At 35.5% G+C, this 22,810-nt stretch overlaps 1 protein-coding gene across 6 annotated transcripts in view; it reads left to right on the top strand.

Annotated features, from left to right (window-relative positions):
* The window catches only part of ZNF624 (zinc finger protein 624), a 39,683-nt gene extending 17,335 nt beyond the window's left edge, over positions 1 to 22,348 (top strand). For 2 of the 6 annotated variants that reach the window (XM_077892529.1, XM_077892531.1), the window contains 3 exons: positions 8,827 to 8,953; positions 9,676 to 9,771; positions 16,935 to 22,348. In XM_077892529.1, coding sequence (XP_077748655.1) covers positions 8,827 to 8,953; positions 9,676 to 9,771; positions 16,935 to 19,147 — 2,436 coding nt within the window. In that variant the 3' untranslated portion in view covers positions 19,148 to 22,348. Of the gene's footprint in view, positions 1 to 6,627; positions 6,658 to 8,826; positions 8,954 to 9,675; positions 9,772 to 16,934 lie in introns of those variants that run through there. The other 4 variants (XR_013376504.1, XR_013376503.1, XM_077892532.1 and 1 more) reach the window with 4 other exon arrangements.
* Positions 22,349 to 22,810: the final 462 nt, after the last annotated feature.

Genomic DNA, 22,810 nt, shown 5'->3' with positions numbered 1-22,810 from the left:
GAAGGCGACACTAAACCACTGAGCTGCCCGCTATCTGTCTTCTTTAGAGAAATGTCTATTCATGTATTCTGCCCATTTTTATTTTTATTTTTTTTAAGATTTTATTTATTTATTCATGAGAGACACACAGAGACAGAGACACAGGCAGAGGGAGGAACAGGCTTCATGCAAGGAGCCCGATGTGGGACTTGATCCCGAAACTCCGGGATCACGACCTGAGCCAAAGGCAGATGCTCAACCACTGAGCCACCCAGATGTGAGGTTTGTAATCCTATTCTGCCCATTTTTAAATTGGATTATTTGATTTTTGGGTGTTGAGGTGTTAGTTCTTTATATATTTTAAATACTAATGCTTTATCAGATAGGTCATTTACACATATCTTCTCCCATTCAGTAGGTTGTCTTTTAGGTTGTTGGTTGTTTCCTTCTCTTTGCAGAAGCTTTTTATTTTGATGTAGCTCCGATAGTTTATTTTCACTTTTATTTCCCTTGACTCAGGAGACCTATCTAGAAAAATGTTACTGTGGCCAGTGTCAGAGAAATTACTGCCTGTGCTGTCTTCTGAGATTTTTATTGTTTCAGGTCTCACATTTAGATCTTTAATCCATTTGAGTTTATTTTTCTATATGGTGTGAGTAGTTGTCCAGTTTCATTCATCTGCAAGTAGCTGTCCAGTTATCCCAACACCCTTTATTAAAGACACTTTTTTTCCATTGTATCTTCTTTCCTCTTTTGTTGAAGATTAGTTGACCATGTAATTGTGGGGTTATTTCTGTGTTTTCTATTCTGTTCTATTGATCTATGTGTCTGTATTTACACCAGTACCATAGTGTTTTGGTTACCATAGTTTTGTAACATAACTTGAAGTCTGGAATTGTGATACCTCATTTTGTTTTTCTTTTTCAAGATTTCTTTGGCTATTCCAAGTCTTCTGTGGGTCCATACAAATTTTAGAATTCTTTGTTCTAGTTCTGTGAAAAATGCTTTTGGTATTTCAACAAGGATTGCATTAATCTGTACATTGCTTTGGGTAGTATAGATATTTAACAGTATTTGTTCATCCAGTCCATAAACATGGAATGTCTTTCCATTTCTTTGTGTTGTCTTCAGTTTTTTTTTCATCAAAGTTGTATAGTTTTCACAGTACGGGTGTAGTACAGTGCCTGGTTCCATAAGGTATAAATTTAGATTACTGATTTGATATCTTCCTTTTTTTTTCTTTTTTCTTTTTTTTTCTAAGAATTTATTTATTCATGAGAGATACGGAGAGAGAGAGAGATTGAGAGAGAGAGGCAGAGGCACAGGCAGAGGGAGAAGCAGGCTTCGTGCAGGGAGCCCGAGGTAGGACTTGATCCCGGATCTCTAGGATCACACCCTGGGCGGATGATGGCGCTAAATCGCTGAGCCACCGGGGCTGCCCCGATATCTTTCTTTTTTCTAACATAGGCATTCACAGCTCTACATTTCTAACTGAGCAGTGCTTTTACCGTCTCCCACAAATTTCGATAGAGTGATTTATTTTCATTTGTCTTAAAGTATTTTCTAAATTACCTTATGATTTCTTTGACTCATTAGTTTTATAAGAGTCTGTTGTTTAATTCTTACATATTTTTGAATTTTCTAGTTTTTTTCTTAGTGATTTGTAGTTTCATTTAGTTTCATAGTTGTGATCAGAAGTGATACTTTGTATGATCCTAGTCTTTTAAAATTTATTAAGATTTCTTTTCTTACCTCACATATGGTCAGTCTTAGAGAATATTCCATGTACACTTGAGAAGAATACATGTTCTGCTATTACTGGGTACCTCCGTGTTCTAGAGATGTCTGTTCAAATCATGTTTCCTTGTTGATCTTCTGCCTTGTTGTTCTATCCAGTATTGAAGTCTCTATTTTTGAATTATCTTTTTGTTTCTTCAATTCTATAAATTTTGGTTCTTGTATTTTGAGATTCTTTTAAGTGAATATATGTTTAAGTTTTTTCTGTCTTACTGATAAATTAAGTTTATCATTAAAAAATACCTTTGTTTGCTTCTAAGAATAATTTTTGTCTATTTTGTCTGTTAGTAATACAGCTAATCTAGCTCTCTTTTGTGTACTGTTTACATAGTATGTTTTTTCTATCTTTTACATTCAACCTATTTGTGTCTTTGGCTTTAAAGTGTGTCTTCTGCAGATAGCATTTATTTGTATCACTTTAAGAAAACTCCCTTCTGCCAATCTCTGCCTTTTGATTAGAGTGTTTGGTTTATTACTTTTAATTTAATGACAGATAAGGTAGGATTTGATGTCCTCCTTTTTGCTATTTGTTTTTTCTATGTCTTACCGCTTTTTAAAATTTCCTTTTCCTTTATTGTTTTGTTTTTGTTAGATATTTTGTAGTATCCCATTTGATTCCTTTATCTTTTTAATACTTGTTTATTTTTATCTTAATTCTTTCCCTGGGGATTACAATTAACATCTTGACATAAAACTATGTATTTCAGATTAATGACAATTTAATAGTATATAAGTCTTTGCTCCAATATAGCTTCATTCCCTCGATCTCCTATATACTCTTATTGTCATACAAATTATACCTTTTAAGGGTGCTGTTGGGCTCAATAGACCATGTGACTCTTGATCTCAGAGTTGTGAGTTCAAGCCCCACATTGGGTACAGCAACTATTTACAAATAAAATCTTTAAAAAAAAATTAAAAACAGGGGCACCTAGATAGTACAGTTGATTAAGCATCTGACTGTTTTGGCTCAGATAGTGATCTCAGAGTCATAAGATCCAGACCCTGGTCACGCTCTGTGATCAGCATGGATCTACTTGAGTTTCTTTCTCCCTCTCCATCTGCTCTTTCCCCTGCCTTCTCCCACCTCTGCATGCATTGTACATGCACACTCTCTCTCTCTCAAATAAATAAATCTTTTTAAAGAAATCAAAAACAAATTATACCTTTTTATACCTTATAAGGCCATTAACACAATTTTATGATTATTGTTTTATGCAGTTGTCTTTTTTTTTTTTTAAAGATTTTATCCATTTATTCATGAAAGACCGGGAGAGAGAGAGAGAGGCACAGATACAGGCAGAGGGACAAGCAGGCTCCATGAAGGGAGCCTGATGTGGGACTTGATCCCAGGTCTCTAGGACCACACCCTCGGCTGAAGGCGGCACCAAACTGCTGAGCCACCTGGGCTGCCCGTGCAATTGTCTTTTGAAATAAGAAGAAAGGTGCCTAGGTGGCTCAGTTGGTTAAGGTCCAACTCTGGATTTCAGCTTAGGTCATGATCTGAGGGTCGTGAGATGGCATGCTCAGTGGGGAGTCTGCTTAAGATTCTCTTTCTCCCTCCCTCAACCTCTCCTTCCCCCACGTCCGTGCTCTCTCAAGTAAGTAAATCTTTTAAAAAAATAAAATAAAGTAAAAGAAATGTTATATAGATAAAAATACATTTATATTGTTGTCTGCAAAGTTATGTTTACTGGTGTTTGTTAGTTCTTTATGTGGACTTGTGTTACTGTCTAATGTCCTTTCATTTTACTTGAAAGATAATGTTTAGAATTTACTATGGGCCAGATGTGCTAACAATGAACTCTCTCATTTTTTGTATATCATTTTTGAAGGATAGTGTTTCTGGCTATAGAATTCTTTGTTGACTTTTTTCTTTCAGCATTCTGAATATGTCATAACACAACCTTCTACCTTTATTGATTTCTGATTAGAAGTCAACTGACATTGTTACTGAGGATCCCTTGTATATAAGGTGTCCCGTTTGTTTTGCTGCTTTCAAGATTCTCTTTGTTTTTCATCATTTTGACTATGACATATCTAGGCATGTGTCTCTGATTTTATTTTACTTGGTGTTCCTTGAGCTTCTTCTCAATTAATGATCATCAAATTTGAGGAGTTTTTTGACCATAATTTAAAAATTTTTTTTTATTTATTTGAGAGAGAGAGAGCGAGAGACCATGAGTGGGGGGGAGGGGCAGAGGGAGAGGAGAAAACATGCTCCCCACTGAGCAAGAAATACAATCCTGGGCTGTGTCCCAGGATCTTCAGATCACAAGCTGAGCTGAAGGCACTCAACAGACTAAGCCACTCAGGCACCCCAGCCATTACTTATTTATTTATTTATTTATTTTAATTTTTTATTTTATGATAGCCACACAGAGAGAGAGAGGCAGAGACACAGGCAGAGGGAGAAGCAGGCTCCATGCACCGGGAGCCCGACGTGGGATTCGATCCCGGGTCTCCAGGATCGCGCCCCGGGCCAAAGGCAGGCACTAAACCGCTGCGCCACCCAGGGATCCCCTTATTTAAATATTCTATCTGCCTCTTTCTCCCCTCTCCTTTGTGGACTCCCATTATGCATATATTGTTATTCTCATTGTCCCACAGATCTTTGCCATTATGTTAACTTTTTTCATTCTTTTTTTGCTGTGTTCCTCAGTCTAGATAATCTCATTTTATCTATTTTAAAGTTCACCAATTTTTTTTTTTTGCCTGATTATTTTAGTCTGTTTGGACTTCTTTAGACAAATGCAACAGACTGGGTGGCTTGTAAACAACAGAAATTTACTTATCATATTTCTAGAGACTGGATGTCTGAAACCAGGGTGCCAGTGTGGCCCAGATAAAGGCTCTCTTCTGGGTCACAGTCTCATTGTATTGTCAGCAGAAGGAGCTAGGGATCTCTCTGGAGCCACTTTTATAAGGCACTAATCCCATTCATGAGGGTACCCTCATGACTTAAGCATCACCCAGAGGCCCCACTGCCTAATGTCATCACATTGGGCATTATGATTTCAGCATATGCATGGGTGCATGGGGTGGAGGAAAAGGAGACACAAACATTCAGAATATACTGCTGCTCAATTGCTGTTTCACTAAAGCTCTCTAGTGGATTTTTTTTCAATTATGAAAAACTATGGAATTTCTATTTAGTGAGATACCATTTTCACAATTTTGTCTCATTCTTTAGATTTGTTTTTCTTTAGGTTTTTGAATATGTTTGTAATACTCATTTAATGTACTCATTTAGTAAATACAACTTCTTGACTTCTTTAAGGACACTTTCCATTGACTGTTTTTTAACTCTGTCCCATGCTTTCTTGTTTCTTTATGTATGTTGAAACTTTTTCTCAGGACAAATATTTTAAATAAAACAATGCGGCAACTCTGGAAATCAGATTCAACATTCCCCAAGGTTTGTTCTTGCTGCTACTGCTGTGCTTTGTTTATTTAGGGACTTTTCTGGACTAATTCAATCACATTTGTATTCTTTGTCATATACATTCTCTGAAATCTCTGCTTGGTCAACATAGTGATTAATGACTGGACATAGATTCCCTTAAGGGACGTCTCGGTGGCTCAGCAGTTTAGCATCTGCCTTCAGCTCAGGATGTGATCACAGGGTCCTGGGATCAAGTCCTGCATCAGGCTCCCCACAGGAAGCCAGCTTCTTTCTCCCTCTCCCTCTCTCTGTGTGTCTCTCATGAATAAATAAATAAAATCTTAAAAAAAAAAAAAAAAAAGATTCCCTTAAATGCCTTAAACCAGCAAGTCTTCTAGCATTTGCCAAGAGGTTTTTGTATGTGGTGGGCATACCTTCTATTCCTAGCCTTAAGTAGGCAGTTTATAACTCTTGCTTGCACAGACCTTCAAGGTAAGCCAAAGGTAAGAGCTGACAGCCTTCTTATGTTTTTCCTGGGACTTAGCTCTTGATGGAAAAAGAAAATAAAACCCAGTAACTTCATTATAATATGAGTGACATGAGAAGTGATTAACAGTAAAGTTTATGTACTGTCATTATCTCCCATATTAGCCATATTTTATTCTTAGCAGAATGAAAGTTTGCTTCATGAACTTTCAGGTACAAATAGATTAAAAGGTTTAAGCAATCCGACAAGCATACATATCTATATGACAGGAAAACACCCCAGAGGAAATCTGTCTCTCATGCTATAGAGCAAATCTTAGCCAAGTATACTATAACTTGAGACCTTTGCCTGCCTAGTCAGCTAATTAGGATTTTTAGTTTACTAAGTCATAGAGATTATGAGTTTGAATTCTGGAACCAAGCTGAATTTGAACCTACACTTTACCTTTTCTGAGAACTTGGGCAAGATGTGGAAGATGCCTCACTTTTCTTATTAGCACCTTGTCATTACATAACAAGCTGTTAGATCATACCTGATAAATATGCACTATAGGTATACAAAAGGAAAGAGTAGTTTCATGAATCCCTTTGTACCTAATGCCTATATTCAGCAATTATCAGCCCCTGGGTAATCATATTTCATTTAGGTTTTTTTTAAGATTTTATTTATTTATTCATGAGAGACACAGAGAGGCAGAGACACAGGCAGAGGGAGAAGCAGGCTCCATGCAGGAAGCCCAATGTGAGACTTGATCCCGGAATTCCAGAATCACACCCTGAGCCAAAGGCAGATAGATGCTCAGCTGCTGAGCCACCCAGGAGTCCCAATCATATTTCATTTGTAATCTTACACTCTCATTAATTATTTTGAATCTGTACAAGACATTATATGATTTCATCTATAAATATCTCATTATATATCTATAACATATTTTTTAATGTAAAATATATTGCCATGGTTTCAGCTAAAAAATCAGTGGAAAGTCTTAATATCAACAAATGTTGACTTGGTATTTGTTTCACCAGTTGATTCTTATGTTACGATTAGTTAGTATTGTCTCTTAGGTCACTTTTAAGCTAAAGTTTTCCCCCTCCCTCTTTTTTTCCCCTTGTAATAATTCATTGAAGAAACCAAGTTATTTGTAGTTTCAAGCTGTGTTGTCCAATATAGTAGCCACTAGCTACATATGGCTCTTGAGCACTGGATATGTAACTATAGTCCAAACTGAGATGCACTGTAAATTTAAAATGCACATCATATTTCAAAGACTTAGTACAAAAGATAGTGCCTCATTAATAATTTTTACATTGAGTGTATGTTCACATTATAATATTACACATATATTAGGCTAAATAATATTATTTCACTTGTTTTTGGCAGTAGTATTTTATGTATCTGATATGTACCACCAAAAGGCACATAATGCCTAGTTGAGGCCTCTTTGATATATTAGCAGCTATTGATGACTCTTTAATTCATTAGAGATTGCAAAATGATGATATTCTAATTTTTTTAATTCTTTTCATGTATTAGCTGGAATCCTTCCTTAAAGAGAAATCTCTCTCAACTATGTGATGACACTTGATTACTATACAAGCCCTATATATTTTACATAGGAAAAGGACAAAAGGTTAATAACTCTGTTTATTTACTAGTTTCCAGGCATCCTCTTAAAAAATAAAATCAATGAGTATTTTTATAGTAGTATTATGAAATCATGAATTTAAATGTGTGTTTCTGAAACCCATTGTATTTATTATCCTCACTGATATTCAAATTGTCCCATTATTATTAACTAGTGGGAGCCTCTTTAAGTTGTCTCTTATGTCTTAGGTATGATCTTAGTAGTCTTTGATAGCTTCCTTGCCTTTTGGTATCACAGAATGTTCCAGGCCCTGATTCCTTTTAGTGAAAAGTAATAATTAGAGGCTATAGTCTAGCTTGCATAGTGTTACCTTACTAATTATTGTTTTTCTTTTTTGGCCTTTTCCATGGATGAAACTAGAAAATTCATTTTTTTCCTTTAAATAATTAATGAGTTTATACTGATACTTCCAATTCAAATTTGGATCTGTGGAGTTATTATATAATCTCATCAATATTGCATTTATATCTTATTTATATCTTATTCTTCCTGCCAAATTTATTTGATCTCAGTGGCATTGATATACTAATTTGCCTTATCAAACACTACAGGCACAGCAGTTACAAAATAGCATTTTTATCACTACCACCAACAGTATGATTATTCATTGAAAACATAGTTTTTGTTTTTTTGCAGTTCTTTTTCTTTTGGGGGCATGTTTCACAAAGAAAATACACAAAATTGTTATGTTATAAAGTCACTTAAAATATTTCATCTTTGATGAATGCCTATGCTTAAACCTGGTTTCATTTTCCTTTTAATTTTTAGGGATGACTTTTTATTTTAATTTTTCTTTTATAACATATTTACATGGCTCAAAACTAAAATCCACAAAATAAGAAATATCCAAAAGAGTCTAGCTTCTAATTCCAGTCTTCTCCTTTCTCTCTACTCCCTCTTTCCTCTAACAGGTAACCACTAAAAAATTTTATGGCTCATTCTTACATTTTATTATACAAGCTCATATATAATTCATATCTTGACCAAAGAAGTTCTCCAAAGTCCCTATGATTTCTTATTTTTCTTGCTCAAAGACAGAGATTACAATATCCTTTATCTACAATCTGAAGGATAAACTGTATTTTCTATTAAGTCATGTTCTGTAGATTTGGAACTGAGGAAGAGCAGATATTATAGATAAGCCAGTTTGAGGGAGAAAGGATGATTTGGGTAGAAACTACTAGCTATTACCAAATGTTAAGACTTTCTAGCGAAGGAAGAAACCATGCTCTTTGACTCCTGATAATATAGAAAGACCAGTATTTCAAAGTTAGAGAAAGCCAGATTTGAATTAGTCTGAAAAGAGAATCCTACTTCAAGTAAAACTCAGGAAATGGAATAGGCTTTCTCTTATGGTTTTAAGTTCTTATCACTGGAGGGATTCATTCATCCATAAAGAGTTGAACTGATTGACTTCTGTGGTCATTTGATGATTCTGATTTCTGGAGTATTCCTCCAGCTTTATAAGTATTATTCTGCCCAACAGGTCTCATTGTATATAGTCCCTGGGTGATCACAGTGTATTTATTTTAGGATTCTGTGACATTTAAAGATGTGGCTATAGACTTCACATTAGAAGAGTGGAGGTTGATGGACCCTTCACAGAGGAACCTACACAAGGACGTGATGCTAGAGAATTATAGGAATCTTGCCTCCCTGGGTAAGAATAACTTGTGTCCATATATCTATCCATTTGAGCAGGTTTGCTGAAGATCTAGAGCCTCTAAAGTACTTAACTGAGCTTGGGGTTAGAGTTCAGGCATTAAAATCTCTTTTTAGGTGTATGTTGTTGGGAGTCATGCTATCCCTTGCTCTTAATTAAGTGGCCCACCCATTGTAGAGTAAGAAATACATATTTCATTGGAATCTTGGAGATCGTTAACAGTCCACCACATTTAGGACTAAAGTTTTTTCTGATCACTTTTACAAATGGGAGTTATAAGTACCTCCAGAAAGAAAAGGACAAATGTGTTCGTTTTCTTTCTAAACTCAGATTATTCCGATGATCTATTATCCTAGAAGACCTGCGGTCATAGTGTTGAGCTCCTCTGTAATCGTCTGTAACACCACCATACAATAGAATGTCTGCTGTACTGTGAACGTTCTGTATCTATGCTGTCCAATATGGCAGGCACTAGCCCCCCTTGAGGCTACTGACAACTTGAAATCTGGCTAGTCCAACTGAAGAACTGAATTTTAAATTTTATAAAGTTTTAACTAATTTAAATAGCCTCATTGGGCTGTTGACAACTGTATTAGACAGTGTATCTCTAGAGCTTCCCAAAAATAGCCACTCTGCACAGAAGATTAAAAGCTGAGACTGAATTTGGCAATAGTTCTTACTCAGACACAGTCAAGTCTTACTGATTTTTATCTGCACAGGCCTTGCAGTTTCCAAACCAGACATGATATCTCATTTGGAGGATGGAAAAGGACCATGGGTGGTAGTAAGAGAACTTGCAAGAACCCCTTATCCAGGTGAGTTAATAAGAACCAGGAGGACTGGATTTATTTCAAGTTCATAGGTTATGGATGGAGCAAAACATCTGAAATATTTTGAGGAGTATCCTTGTTCAAAACTATCTCAGAAAAATTCACTCCCTCCCTTGCTCTCTCATCTGTTTTCCTTCTCCTGTTGCTTCTCCTCTCTCTATTCTCTACTTTTGATTCCCATTCCATCCTACTTTGCTTTCTTGAGGACATGATCTTCATAATTAGTCTTTCATTCAAACATGCATAAATAAAATCTTTAAAAAAAAGATAAGTGTACTCTTAATCCCCCTCACCTATTTCACCCATCCTTCACCTACCTCCTCACTAATTACCACCAGTTCTATTTAAGAGTCCAGGGGTTTTTTAATCTTTTTTTTCTTTGTTCATTTGCTTTGTTTTCTATATTACATTCAGACTGACTTATTTCACTTAGCATAAGACCCTCCAGTGCCATCCATGTTGTTGCAAATGGCAAGATTTCATTCTTGATTGTGGCCAAGTAATATTCTCCTGTATATACATACCACCTCTTTATCCATTCACCTGTCACCGGACACTTAGGTGGCTTCTATATCTCAGCTATTGTAAATAATGCTGCAATAAACATAGGGGTACATGTATCCTTTCAAATTAGTGTTTTTGTTTTATTTGGGTAAATACCCAGAAATGGAATTACTGGATCATATGATAATTGTTTTTAATTTTTTGAGGAATCTCTATAGTTTTCCTCAATGGCTGCACCAATTTACATTCCCACCAACAGTGCACGAGGGTTCCTTTTACTTCACATACTCACCAACATTTTTAATTTTTTGTATTTTTATTTCAGCCTTTCTGACACGTATGAGGTGATACCTCATTGTGGTTTTAATTTGCATTTCCCTGATAAGTAGTGATGTTGAGCATCTTACCCTGTCTCTGTTGGCCATTCTGTATGTCTTCAGAAGAATGTCTTTTCATGTCTTCTACCCATTTTTTAAAATATTTTATTTATTTATTCATGAGAGACACACAGAGAGAGAGAGAGAGGCAGAGACACAGGCAGAGGGAGAAGCAGGCCGCATGGAGGGAGCCCAATGCGGAACCCGATCCCGGGTCCCCAGGGTCATGCCCCGGGTCGAAGGCGGCGCTAAACCGCTGAGCCACCGGGGCTGCCCGATCTATTTTTGAGCCAGTGCCATACTGTTTTGATTATTGCCACATTGTAATATATCATGAAATCTGAGTTGTGAAACTCCCAGCTTTGTTCTCTTGCCTTTTTTTTTTTTTTTTTTTTAAGAAAGAGGATGGAGATCATGACAGTTGAAATCAAGAGTCAGACACTTATCTGACTGAGCAACCCAGGCATCCCTGTTCTTTAAGATTGCTTTGGCTATTTGGGGTCTTCTGTGGTTCCATACAAATTTTAGGACTATTTGTTCTAATTCTATGAAATATGTTGTTGGTATTTTGATAGCAATTACATTGAATCTGTAGATTGCTTTGGGCAGTATGGACATTTTAACAATATTGGTTCTTCCAGTCCATGAACATGAAGTATGTTTAAATTAATTTGTATCATCTTCAGTCCTTTTCATTAACATTGAATGTTGAAAATATTATATATTTTTAAGAGAGTGAATGAAAAGTAGGCATTGGAGACAGTTTTAGAGGACTCTTTAGAGAAGGCTCCCCACCCCCATGAAGAGGGAAAGACAAATGGGGCAGTAGCTACAGGAAAGTATGCAATGAAGAACAAAACTCTTTTGTTTTATATTTGAAATGGGAGTTTTTATGGCATATTTGAGTGCTGATAAGAATGATGCCACAATGGAGAGGCAGAAATTGACATTGCAAGACCAAGATGGGATCACTAAAGAACTAAAACTAAAGTGTGTAAGAAGGTTAAACGGAATAAACTCAAGAAAGGAAAAGGAAAGATTCACCATTGATTAGCAGAGAGGCCACTTCGCTATAACCCTAGGAAAGGTGGAGAACGTGGGTGCAGATAATAGGTCAACCAATGGTGGGAAGATCAAGGCATTCTATTATAATAGCTTCTGAATTGAAAGTAAAATATGAAGCAAAGCCATCAGTTTATATTGAGGAGAAGAAAGAGTTGTGAGAGAGGGAAAGATACATATTTTAAGATACATAGATTTCACTGTAGAAGCCATGTTGGCCTTATGCTTTTATTTTGGAACTTGTTTATAGCTTCTGTTCTTTCTGTTGTTAATAGGACTATTAATATTTTTTGTTGTTTCAGTTTAGTAAATTATGTTTATCTGGCAATTGATCCATTTTATCTAAAATTTAAATTAATGGCATACTACCTATCCTCTCTTTTAAGTGTCTGTATGGATCTGAAGTGATGTCTCTGTTTTCATTCCTCCATTGATTTTTTTTTCTCTCTTTTATCTTAATCAGTCTTGCCTAGGGCTTGTCAATCTTATTTAGCTTTTAAAGAATCTTTTTTGGGGACCTGGGTGGCTCAGCGGTTTAGCACCTGCCTTTGTCACAGGGTGCCATCCTGGAGTCCAAGGATAGAGTCCCACATCGGGCTCCCTGCATGGAGCTTGCTTTTCCCTCTGCCTGTGTCTCTGCCTCTCTCTCTCTCTCTCTGTCTTTCATGAATGAATGAATGAATGAATGAATGAATAAATAAATAAATAAATAAATAAAATCTTAAAAAGTAAAATAAATAACCTTTTTTTACCTCTGATTTCTATATCATTACTTTCTTCTCTTTATTTTCTTTTTAACCTTTTTTAGCATTTAATTTGCTGATCTTTTTTAACTTCCTGAGTTGGATATCAGGAAGTTATATCATTTGATTTTCAGCCATTCTTTTTTTATAACTCATTCAAAGCAATCTAGACCACATCACACCCCATAAATGACCAAAAATAAATAAATAAATAACAACAATAAGCAAAAAATAAACCTGTATCACACTTTTTTTTATGTAACAACTTCAAAATTATTGAGCTCAAAGCATTTGATAATTTCCATCATGATGTCTTTGTCCCTCATGTTATTTAGAAGTATTTTTCTTAATTCTGTACCATCTGGGGATTTTCTAGTAATCTTGCTATCTTAATTTTTCCTGTGGTCAGAGATGCTGTGTATGATTTCAGTCTTTATAAATTTAAATTTTGCTTCACCACATGGACAATTTTTGAAGACATTTTGTGTGCACTTGTGTATCCTATAAATATTATAGAGTGCAGTTTTACATATATCAAGTTTTTGTTTTAAGGTTTTCTTTATTTATTTGAGAGAGACCATGCGAGCACGGGGAGGAATGGAGGAAGAAGGAAAGAATCGCAAGCAGACTGCACCTGGCATGGAGCCCTATGCAGGGCTCAGTCTCACGACCCCAAGATCATGACTTGAGCCAAAATCAAGAGTCAGAGGCTTAGCTGATTGAGCCACCCAGGCACCCTAGATGTATCAAGTTCTTTAGGTTGCTAAAATATATACTTATTGTCAGCTTATTCTGTCAGTTATTGAAAAATATTTTTTTAATGTTTTGCAGTAAGACTGTAGATTGGTCTCTTCCTTGTTTTCGTTACTTTCATTTTTGCTTTATGTATTTTGAGGCTGTGTTATTAGGTAAATACGAAGTTATAACTGTTATATCTTTCTGTTGAATTGGACCTTTTATTCCTCTGAAGTGTCTTCTTTATCTCCATAATGGTTTTTGCCTTATTTTTTTAAAAGATTTTATTTATTTATTTATGAGATACAGAGAGAGAGAGGCAGAGACATAGGCAGAGGGAGAAGCAGGCTCCATGCAGGGAGTTTGATGTGGGACTAGACCCCAGGACTCCAAGATCATGCCCTGGGCCAAAGGCAGACGCTCAGCCGCTAAGCCACCCAGGCGTCCCATGGCTTTTGCCCTAAAGTCTATTCTGCCTTGTACTAGTAACACTGTAGCACCTTTCTTTAAGTTATTGTTTATATGGTACCTCATTTTAGTTCTGTTCACTGTCATCTTTTATGTATCCTTGTATCTTTTTTCTCTTATAAGTAGCATATTATTATTAGATTTTTGCTTTAAACAGTTGTTAGATTTTTGTTTTAAACAGATTTTGTTTGTAACCCAGATGGTACAAAATTACTTCTAAATAACCTGAGAGACAGTCCATATCTTTCAGAGTATTTAGTTCATATTTACATAATATAGTTACATAATGTTTAAATCTGTCATCTAACTTTGAAAGTGTCTTGCCTGTTCCATGTTTTCTTCTTCCCCATTCATGCATTTAGTTTTATTATCTTTTATTTTTTTATGTCCCCCTCTAATCACTTGGTAATCATAAATTTCTAAAATTATTTGCATAGTGGTTTAACTTTGCGATTAAAGCATTCATCATTGATACAGCAGTCTTAGATTTTCTCTTTTCCCAAACAACACTAGGATCTTAGAACAACTTATTGAACCTAATTTATATGTTGTTGAAATTATGTATTTTAATCCTATCTGTTGAATTACGTATTTTAATCCTATCTATATGTCGTATCTCTTAGACTATGTTCTATGCAGTCAACATTCATTTAGATTTTTTTGCCCAAACTTTCTCTTCATTTTTTTCTTCTTTTCTAAGCTTCTCCTTAGGATTATTTTTCTTCTGCTTAAAGAATACCCTCTAATATTTAACTTTATTTGCATCTGCCAGTATCATATTCTCTCCATTTTTCTTTTCATCTGAAAATATTTTTAATCTTCATTTTTGAATAATATTTTGGCAAGTTTGACTTCTAGGTTTGTGTTATATTCTTTCAGTATTTCAAAAGTATCATTCCGTTGTTTTTTGTCTTACATAAAATCTGTTGACAAGTCAACCATATGTTTAATTCAGGAGTCAGAAAATCTTTTCTGTAAAAGGTAAGACAGTAGATATTTTAGGCTTTGTGGAAACATGGTAGGTCTGTCACAACTATTCCATTTAGCAATTATAAGCACAAAAGCATCCAAAGACAAAATACTAGACAAAATGTGATTTTTTAAGATTTTATTTATTTATTCATGAGAGACAGAGAGAGAGAGAGGCAGAGACATAGGCAGAAGGAGGAGCAGGCTCCATGCAGGGAGCCTGATGTGGGACTCGATTCTGAGACTCCAGGATCACTCCCTGGGCCAAAGGCAGACACTTAACCACCAAGCCACCCAGGCGTCCCCAAAGAATGTGATTATATTCCACTAAAACCTTTATGGACAATAAAACTTGAAGTCCATATAATTTTAGTATGTCACAACATATTATCCTTTTAGTATATTTTTCAACCATTTAAAAATGTGTATTCTTATCTCACTGGTAATACAAAAACATGTAGTAGAACAGATTTGGCTGTAGTTTGCAACCTGTGATCTGATTGTTGCTCCTTGATGGAAATCTTTTAGTTTCTTCTATATTTACTTTGTATTTCTCCTACTTGGAATTCATTTGGCTCCTAACATATGTGGCTTGGTATTTTTTATCTGTTTTGGAAAATGCTTGGTGTTATGTCTTTGAATTTGATTTCATCTCATTCTGTCTCACTTCTCTTTCTAGACTTCTGGGACTTTTACACCTGTGATAGACCTTTTCATGCTATCCTATATGTCTCTAATATTTTTAAAATAATTTTTCAAGTTTTTCATCATTCTGTACTTCATATGCATATTTTCTACTGACCTATTTTCCATTCTGTTGACACTCCCGTGTCATACCTACTGTGCTTTTAGTTTTTGAGTTCTTACTTTCCAGTTTAGAATTACCATTTAGTTATTTTACACTTTTCAATTATTTGGTGAAATTATTGGTCTTATTTTCTTGAGTACTAATCATGATTATTTTAAGCTTATGTCTAAGACCTCAACTATCTGGATACCTTTTAGGTCTATTTCTATTATGGTTTTTTTTTTTTCTCTTGAGTTTTTTCTTTTCTTTTTTCTCTCTCTTTTTTAAAAAGATTTATTTATTTGACAGAGAGAGAAATAGAGTGCAGGAGGGAGGGGAGAGGAAGAGAGAAATTTAAGCAGACTCCATACTCAGCATGGAGTTCAACAAAGGGTTCAATCATGTGACCCTGAGATCATGACCTTCAGGAATGTTAAGACATAAAAAGGTTGTAAACGACGAATACCCACCATGTGTTTCAACGTGGATAGAACTGGAGGGTATTATGCTGAGTGAAGTAAGTCAATGAGAGACTCCTAACTCTGGGAAACGAACAGGGATTAGTGGAAAGGGAGGTGGGCGGGGGGGACTGGGTGACGGGCACCGAGAGGGGCACTGGACAGGATGAGCACTGGGTGTTATACTGTATGTTGGTAAATCGAATTCCAATAAAAAAAATATACAGAAAAAAAAACATAAAAAGGTTGCAAAACTATCATTGATAATCACTATTTGAAATATTAGTAACTAAATATTAATTTTGACTAATTTGCTGTTCAGCATACTTTCTGAAAAATCAAAATGTTTTTTCCATAAACGTTTGATTAAAAAGTACAGGGCAGCCAGGGTGGCTCAGCGGTTAAGCGCCACCTTCAGCCCCGGGCCTGATCCTGGAGACCCAGGATCGAGTTCCACATCAGGCTCCCTGCATGGAGCCTGCTTCTCCCTCTACCTGTGTCTCTGCCTCTCTCTGTCTCTCTCTGTGTCTCTCATGAATAAGTAAATAAAATCTTTTTTAAATAAAAGTACATACAAAGACTTCAGTAAGCTGATCTGACAGGGAAATTTGAGAAAGCCCTCATACAAAAATCTAGCAAAGAATGAGAACAAATAGAAAGTATGGTTGGGAACAAATACCTGGTTTGTAGAGTAAATGGGAAGCAAGGAAGTAGTCACAACTTATGAAGAGTGGTCTGGAAAAAAATATTAACTGTAAAGGGGATGAGAAAAGTATTTGAGATACTTGGATTCTAGGAGGGTTACCATAAATGATTTTTTTTAGTAGGGGAAAATCTCTGAATTTACTACTTTGATTCTTGGTTCAATCAGCCTCCCTCAACCCTACCTCTTTCTTCTTAGAAAATAAGGCCAAGTTTGCAAGCAGTTAAAACTTTATATTCATTATCAGCTGAGGTTTCCCTTTTACTATTCTGTTTACTGAGATCTTCCTAACTTAGGAAATAGAAATCATTTGATTTGATTTATCTCTTTCCCCCCCACCAGAATTGGAGACCATACCTGCAACCAAGAATGCTGTATCAACAGAGGATATTTCTGAAAATGTATCACAAGAGACTATACTAGATAAGCTCACAGAGAATGGTCTGTGGAACTCCAGAATGGGAGGATTATGGAAATGGAATGAAAGGATATTGAGATTGCAAAATAGTCAGGAAAATCATTTGAATCAAAGAATAGTTACTCACAAGAAAATTCCCTCTGGTCAAAGAGGCTTTAGATTTGAATCTATTATTTTTCCTGAAGCAGGAGTTATCACAGAAGAACTCCACAGCAAATGCCAAACACATGAGGATTTCCCTGAGAATTTAGATTTGATTACAGATCCCCATCTGGGGAAGAAAATTTGCAAGGAAAGCAGCAAAGCCGTAAGGCCTACTTCAGAACTTACTTTAGGGAAAAAATACAATAATAGAGAAAAACCCTATAAATGTAGCACTTGTGAAAAGTCCTTTCGTTATAGATCATTACTCATTCAACATCAGAGAACTCACACTAAGGAAAAACCTTATGAATGTAGTGAATGTGGGAAGATGTTCAGCCAGCCTTCATATCTTAGTCAACATAAAAAAATTCACACTGGAGAAAAACCCTATAAATGTAATGAATGTGGAAAAGCTTTCATTGCTTCTTCATCACTTATGGTGCATCAGAGAATTCATACTAAGGAGAAACCTTATCAATGCAATGTCTGTGGAAAATCTTTTAGCCAGTGTGCTCGCCTTAATCAACACCAGAGAATTCAAACCGGAGAGAAACCCTATAAATGTAGTGAATGTGGGAAAGCCTTCAGTGATAAGTCAAAACTTGCAAGACATCAGGAAACTCACAATGGAGAGAAACCCTACAAATGTAATGATTGTGGGAAAGCCTTCAGGAATAAGTCATATCTTAGTGTACATCAGAAGACCCATACTGAAGAGAAACCATATAAATGCAATGAGTGTGGGAAATCTTTCAAGAATACCACAATTTTTAATGTCCATCAGAGAATTCATACGGGAGAGAAACCCTTTAGGTGTAATGAATGTGGGAAAGCCTATAGAAGTAATTCAAGCCTTATTGTACATATAAGAACTCATACTGGAGAAAAACCCTATGAATGTAATGAATGTGGGAAAGCATTCAATCGTATAGCAAATTTCACAGAACATCAAAGAATTCATACAGGGGAAAAACCTTATAAGTGTAATGAATGTGGGAAAGCATTCATTAATTATTCATGCCTTACTGTACACCACAGAATGCATACAGGGGAGAAACCTTATAAATGTAATGAATGTGGAAAGGCCTTCATGCGTTCTTCATCCCTAATTATACATCAGCGAATTCATACTGAAGAGAAACCTTACCTATGTAATGAATGTGGGGAATCTTTCAGAATAAAGTCACACTTAACTGTACATCAGAGGATTCATACTGGAGAGAAACCATATAAATGTACTGACTGTGAGAGGGCATTTACCAAAATGGTAAATCTCAAAGAGCATCAGAAAATTCATACTGGAGTGAAACCTTATAAATGCTATGATTGTGAAAAATCTTTCAGGACTAAGTCATACCTTATTGTACATCAAAGGACCCATACTGGAGAAAAACCATATAAGTGTAATGAATGTGAGAGAGCTTTCACTAATACATCACAACTTACTGTACATCAAAGAAGGCATACTGGAGAAAAACCTTATAAATGTAATGAGTGTGGGAAGGTTTTCACAAGTAACTCAGGCTTTAATACCCATCAGAGAACACATACTGGAGAAAAACCATTTAAATGTAATGACTGTGGGAAAGCATTTAGCCAGATGGTACATGTCACAGAACATCAGAAGATTCACAGTGGAGAGAAACCCTATAAATGTGATGTCTGTGGAAAAGCCTTTAGGAGGGGTTCATACCTTACAGTGCATTGGAGAACACATACTGGAGAAAAACCCTATACATGTAAGGAATGTGGCAAAGGTTGTATCACTCTATCGCAGCTAACTCTACATCAGAGAATTCATACTGGGGAAAGGCCCTATAAATGTGAAGAATGTGGAAAAGCCTTCAGAACCAACTCAGACTTTACTGTACATCTGAGGATGCATACTGGAGAAAAACCCTATAAATGTAATGAATGTGGAAAAGCCTTTAGGAGTAGCTCAAGCCTTACAGTACATCAAAGAATACATCAAAGAGAAACTCAGCTAATATAAAGATTAATAAATCATTCATCTAGATGCTAACTCCACAGGAAGAATCATAAACTGTGTCTTTTATGAATGTGGGAAAACCAGGTGTAAATCACCAGAAAATACACACTTAAGAGATACTTGAGAGGGAGCACCTGGATAGCTCAGTCAGTTAAGCATCTGCCTTTGGCTCAGGTCATGATCCCGGGGTCCTGGGTTTGAGCCCCAGAGCAGGCTCCCTGCTCAGCATGGAGTCGGCTTCTCCCTCTGCCCCTCCCCCTGCTCGTACTCTCATGCTCTTCTCAAATTTTTTTGGAAAAGATACTTTAGAAATATAAGAATGTGGTAAAGCATACAATCATATAAATGTTAGTTCTAATAAAATTCACAATAGAGAAAAATAATGGACAAATGAAAGTCTTCATCCAGATTTCATACTTTATTCACTTAAAAAGTTATCTTCAAAGAATTACCTATATATTTTTTGCCTGTTTTCTATTGGTTTGTCTTTCTTATAAATCTGGAGGTGCTTTTTATATATTTGAAATATTAATCCTTTGTCATGTGTGTTGCCAATTTTTTAATCTAGTGATTGTCTTTATGCTTTTTTATATAGTAAAAGAAATTAACATTTTAATTTTTCATAATGAGATATTTATATATTTTCCTTTTTAGATTGTTAATTTGCTCTTTTAGTTAAAAGGCTCCCTTTAATCCCTAGGTTATACAATAGTCTCCTAAATTTGTTTCTAAGATTTTGGTTATTTTTTATATTAAAGTCTAATCTGTCTGGACTAGATGGCTAATCATAGAAGAGTAAATGGCCATTCATCTCTGAAAATGTTATGAACCTAAGTAGTACTCAGGGAAATGCAAATTAAAACAACCAATAAGATGTAACTTCCACTTCATGGAGTTGGCAGAAATTAAGTGATCTTTTGCTAGTGGACTTGGGGAAAACCTCTTACAAAAAGGTTATATCAACTCTTATTTAAAAAAAAAAAACTCATAAAAAGGTTATTTATATCAACTTGTATTTCCACCAGCAATTCAGTAGTATATATTTAAAATTTTTTAACTTTAAAATTAAAATACTTTGGCCTAGCAGTCTCACTTTGGGAATCTGCCCCCACAGAAATAACATCATCAGTACACAAAAATACACACAATAAGAGGTTTTGTTGAAGTGTCATTTACAGAGGCAAAGTTGAAAATCAAGTGGAGATAAAGTGAATGCCAAACAATGGGATAATGGTTGAATAAGTTGTGATATAGCCACTCTGGAACAGCATGAGAGTAATTTTTAAAATTAGTTATATTTACACTATTTATCTGAAGGTATCTTAACAATTTTTGATAACCAATTGCTTTATTACAGAGCTTTATGTGTACAAGATTTCATTTTTGTTGATGATCACACCCACTTATGTATATATGTGCGTCTGTGATGAGCATGGAAACAAGTATATATACCAGAAGAATATATACCAGGCTGTTGTTATTGGTTACCTTGAAGAGAGGGAAAAGAGGAGTAGAGAGAGAAGTGGGGGGAAAGACTGGAATTTTTTTTAATGTAAGTTCAGCATGTATGGTACAAAACTCTATGTAAAACTATTTGTTTAGACTTTTGAGAACCATGAATGAAAGGATGGTCTTCAAAAAGTTAATGATTGTTTTAGAGTTGGTGGAGTATCCAGTATTTTTTGTTTGTCTGACTTCTGCACTTTTCTGTATTTCAAAAGTTTTTTTCCAATGAGCATGTGATATTTACATAAACAGGAAAAGCCTATTTTACTTGTGGAAATAATTTATTGGATACCTGTTATGTACCAAGAATTACCCTGATATATTGTCAGGGTAGGGACAGTCATGGGAATCTAAGAGCATGGGAATTGGTTCTGATGGTTCTGATGATTCCAAAGAAGTTATCCAGCACCTCATTCCCCCCACCCTCTTGGTTTCATTTGGAGAAGGAAGTAATTTCAGAGTATCCAAGGGTATCTGGAACTTGTGTCCAGGATATAGACCAGAAGCTTGTAAGCCTCAAGAGAAATTCCACCTTCAACATGGCACTGAGAAAAAAGTCACAATGGTGAAAAGTTCCATGTACAGCCTCACAGAATGTTGCATGATGGATTGATTATAGGGGAGACAGCCAAAGATACCCAAGTCCATAAATGAAGTCTGAAGTTCTGGAAATACTAAGAGTCTAGAACAGAAATGAGAACCTAGAGGCTGCAGCCCTGATACCAGAAAACCCTAACAGACCATGGACCTGATATCCAAAAAGGACAAGACAATGAGCTATGTTTCAGTGGAGGCTGAAGAAAAGAGAATCCAGTACCCCTCCCATAATGTTAGAATATATGTATCTATTTAATATTGGGATAGGGATATTGGAAAAAGATACAAGCTACCTCCCATTACAAGTTAATAATTTGATGCTTTAAAATGACCATTTCTGATTGAATTTTAATAGTGGAATACATGAACTATTACCAAGAGACTTTCCTCCTTTGGATGTAATATACCAGTTTCTGATTGGAAAGTTTGAGCGTTAAACCATGAAATACTACCCGTAAGAGACTCTGCTGTTAAAGAGTTGACATGATTTGATGCCCACTCTATTAACTGCTCCTTTCTACCTCCTAACCCTCACTATATGTAAAACTCTCTTCCCTGCCTTAGAGCCAAGCATTTCAAGAGGAGCATGGTCAGCAAGTTCAAATGACATAACTGAAGAGTGTCCACAGGGTTAGGGGATGGAGATGACAGAGACCACCTTTACTAGAGCAATTTCAATGGAGAGGAAAGGCAAAAAAACCTGATTCTGGTGTGTAGCAATATCTCATTATAGGTTTAATTTGAATTTCCTTTGTGACTAATGATACTGAATCTCCTTTTAGGTGCTTATTGGCTTTTTGAATATCCTCTTTTGAGAAGTGCCTTTTCGAGACTTTGGTCCATGTTTTTTCATTGGAAACTCTTTGTTCATTTATAGGATTCTTTCTGTATTCTGGGTGCAAGGTATTTTTTAGATACTTGTGTTGTAAACATCACCTCTCCATCTCCAGCTTGCCTTTTCACTCTCTCATGATATCCTTTGATGAATAGAAGCCTTTAATTTTAATTAAGAACAACTGGTCAACTTTTATGATTAGTGTTTTCTGTGCTCAGTTTAAGAAATTTTTTCCTAATCCAAAGTCATAAAGATATTTTCCTACATTCTCTTCTGTATGTCCACTGTTTTACTTTTCACTTTTAGGTCTATAATCCATCTAAAGTTAATTTTTATGTGTGGTGTGGGGTAGAGGTTAAATTATTATTTTCCATACAAATACATAATGTATTTGACATCATTAATTGAAAAGACCATTTTCTCCCCTCCCCCTTGTGTTGTAGTGATATTCTTATGATAAGTCAGATGATAATATGTGGGACTCTATTTCTAAACTATTCTGTTATCCCATTTAACACCAAATGTTCTTAGTGTAAACAGATTTATAGTAAATCTTGGCATCTGGTGGTATGCATCATCTAATTTTCTTGTTCAAAATTGTCACTGCAATTTTAGGTCCTTGACATTTTCACATATATTTTTTAATCTTTTTTTTTTCAATTCTTCCATACTGAAAAAGTTGATATTTTAATGGGCATTACATCAAATATATAATTTTGGAAGAATGA

Source organism: Canis aureus, chromosome 3 (assembly GCF_053574225.1).
Source record: "Canis aureus isolate CA01 chromosome 3, VMU_Caureus_v.1.0, whole genome shotgun sequence".
Classification (NCBI taxonomy): domain Eukaryota; kingdom Metazoa; phylum Chordata; class Mammalia; order Carnivora; family Canidae; genus Canis; species Canis aureus.
Note: the sequence above shows the minus strand (reverse complement) of the source record. Positions and strands in the feature narration are given on the sequence as shown.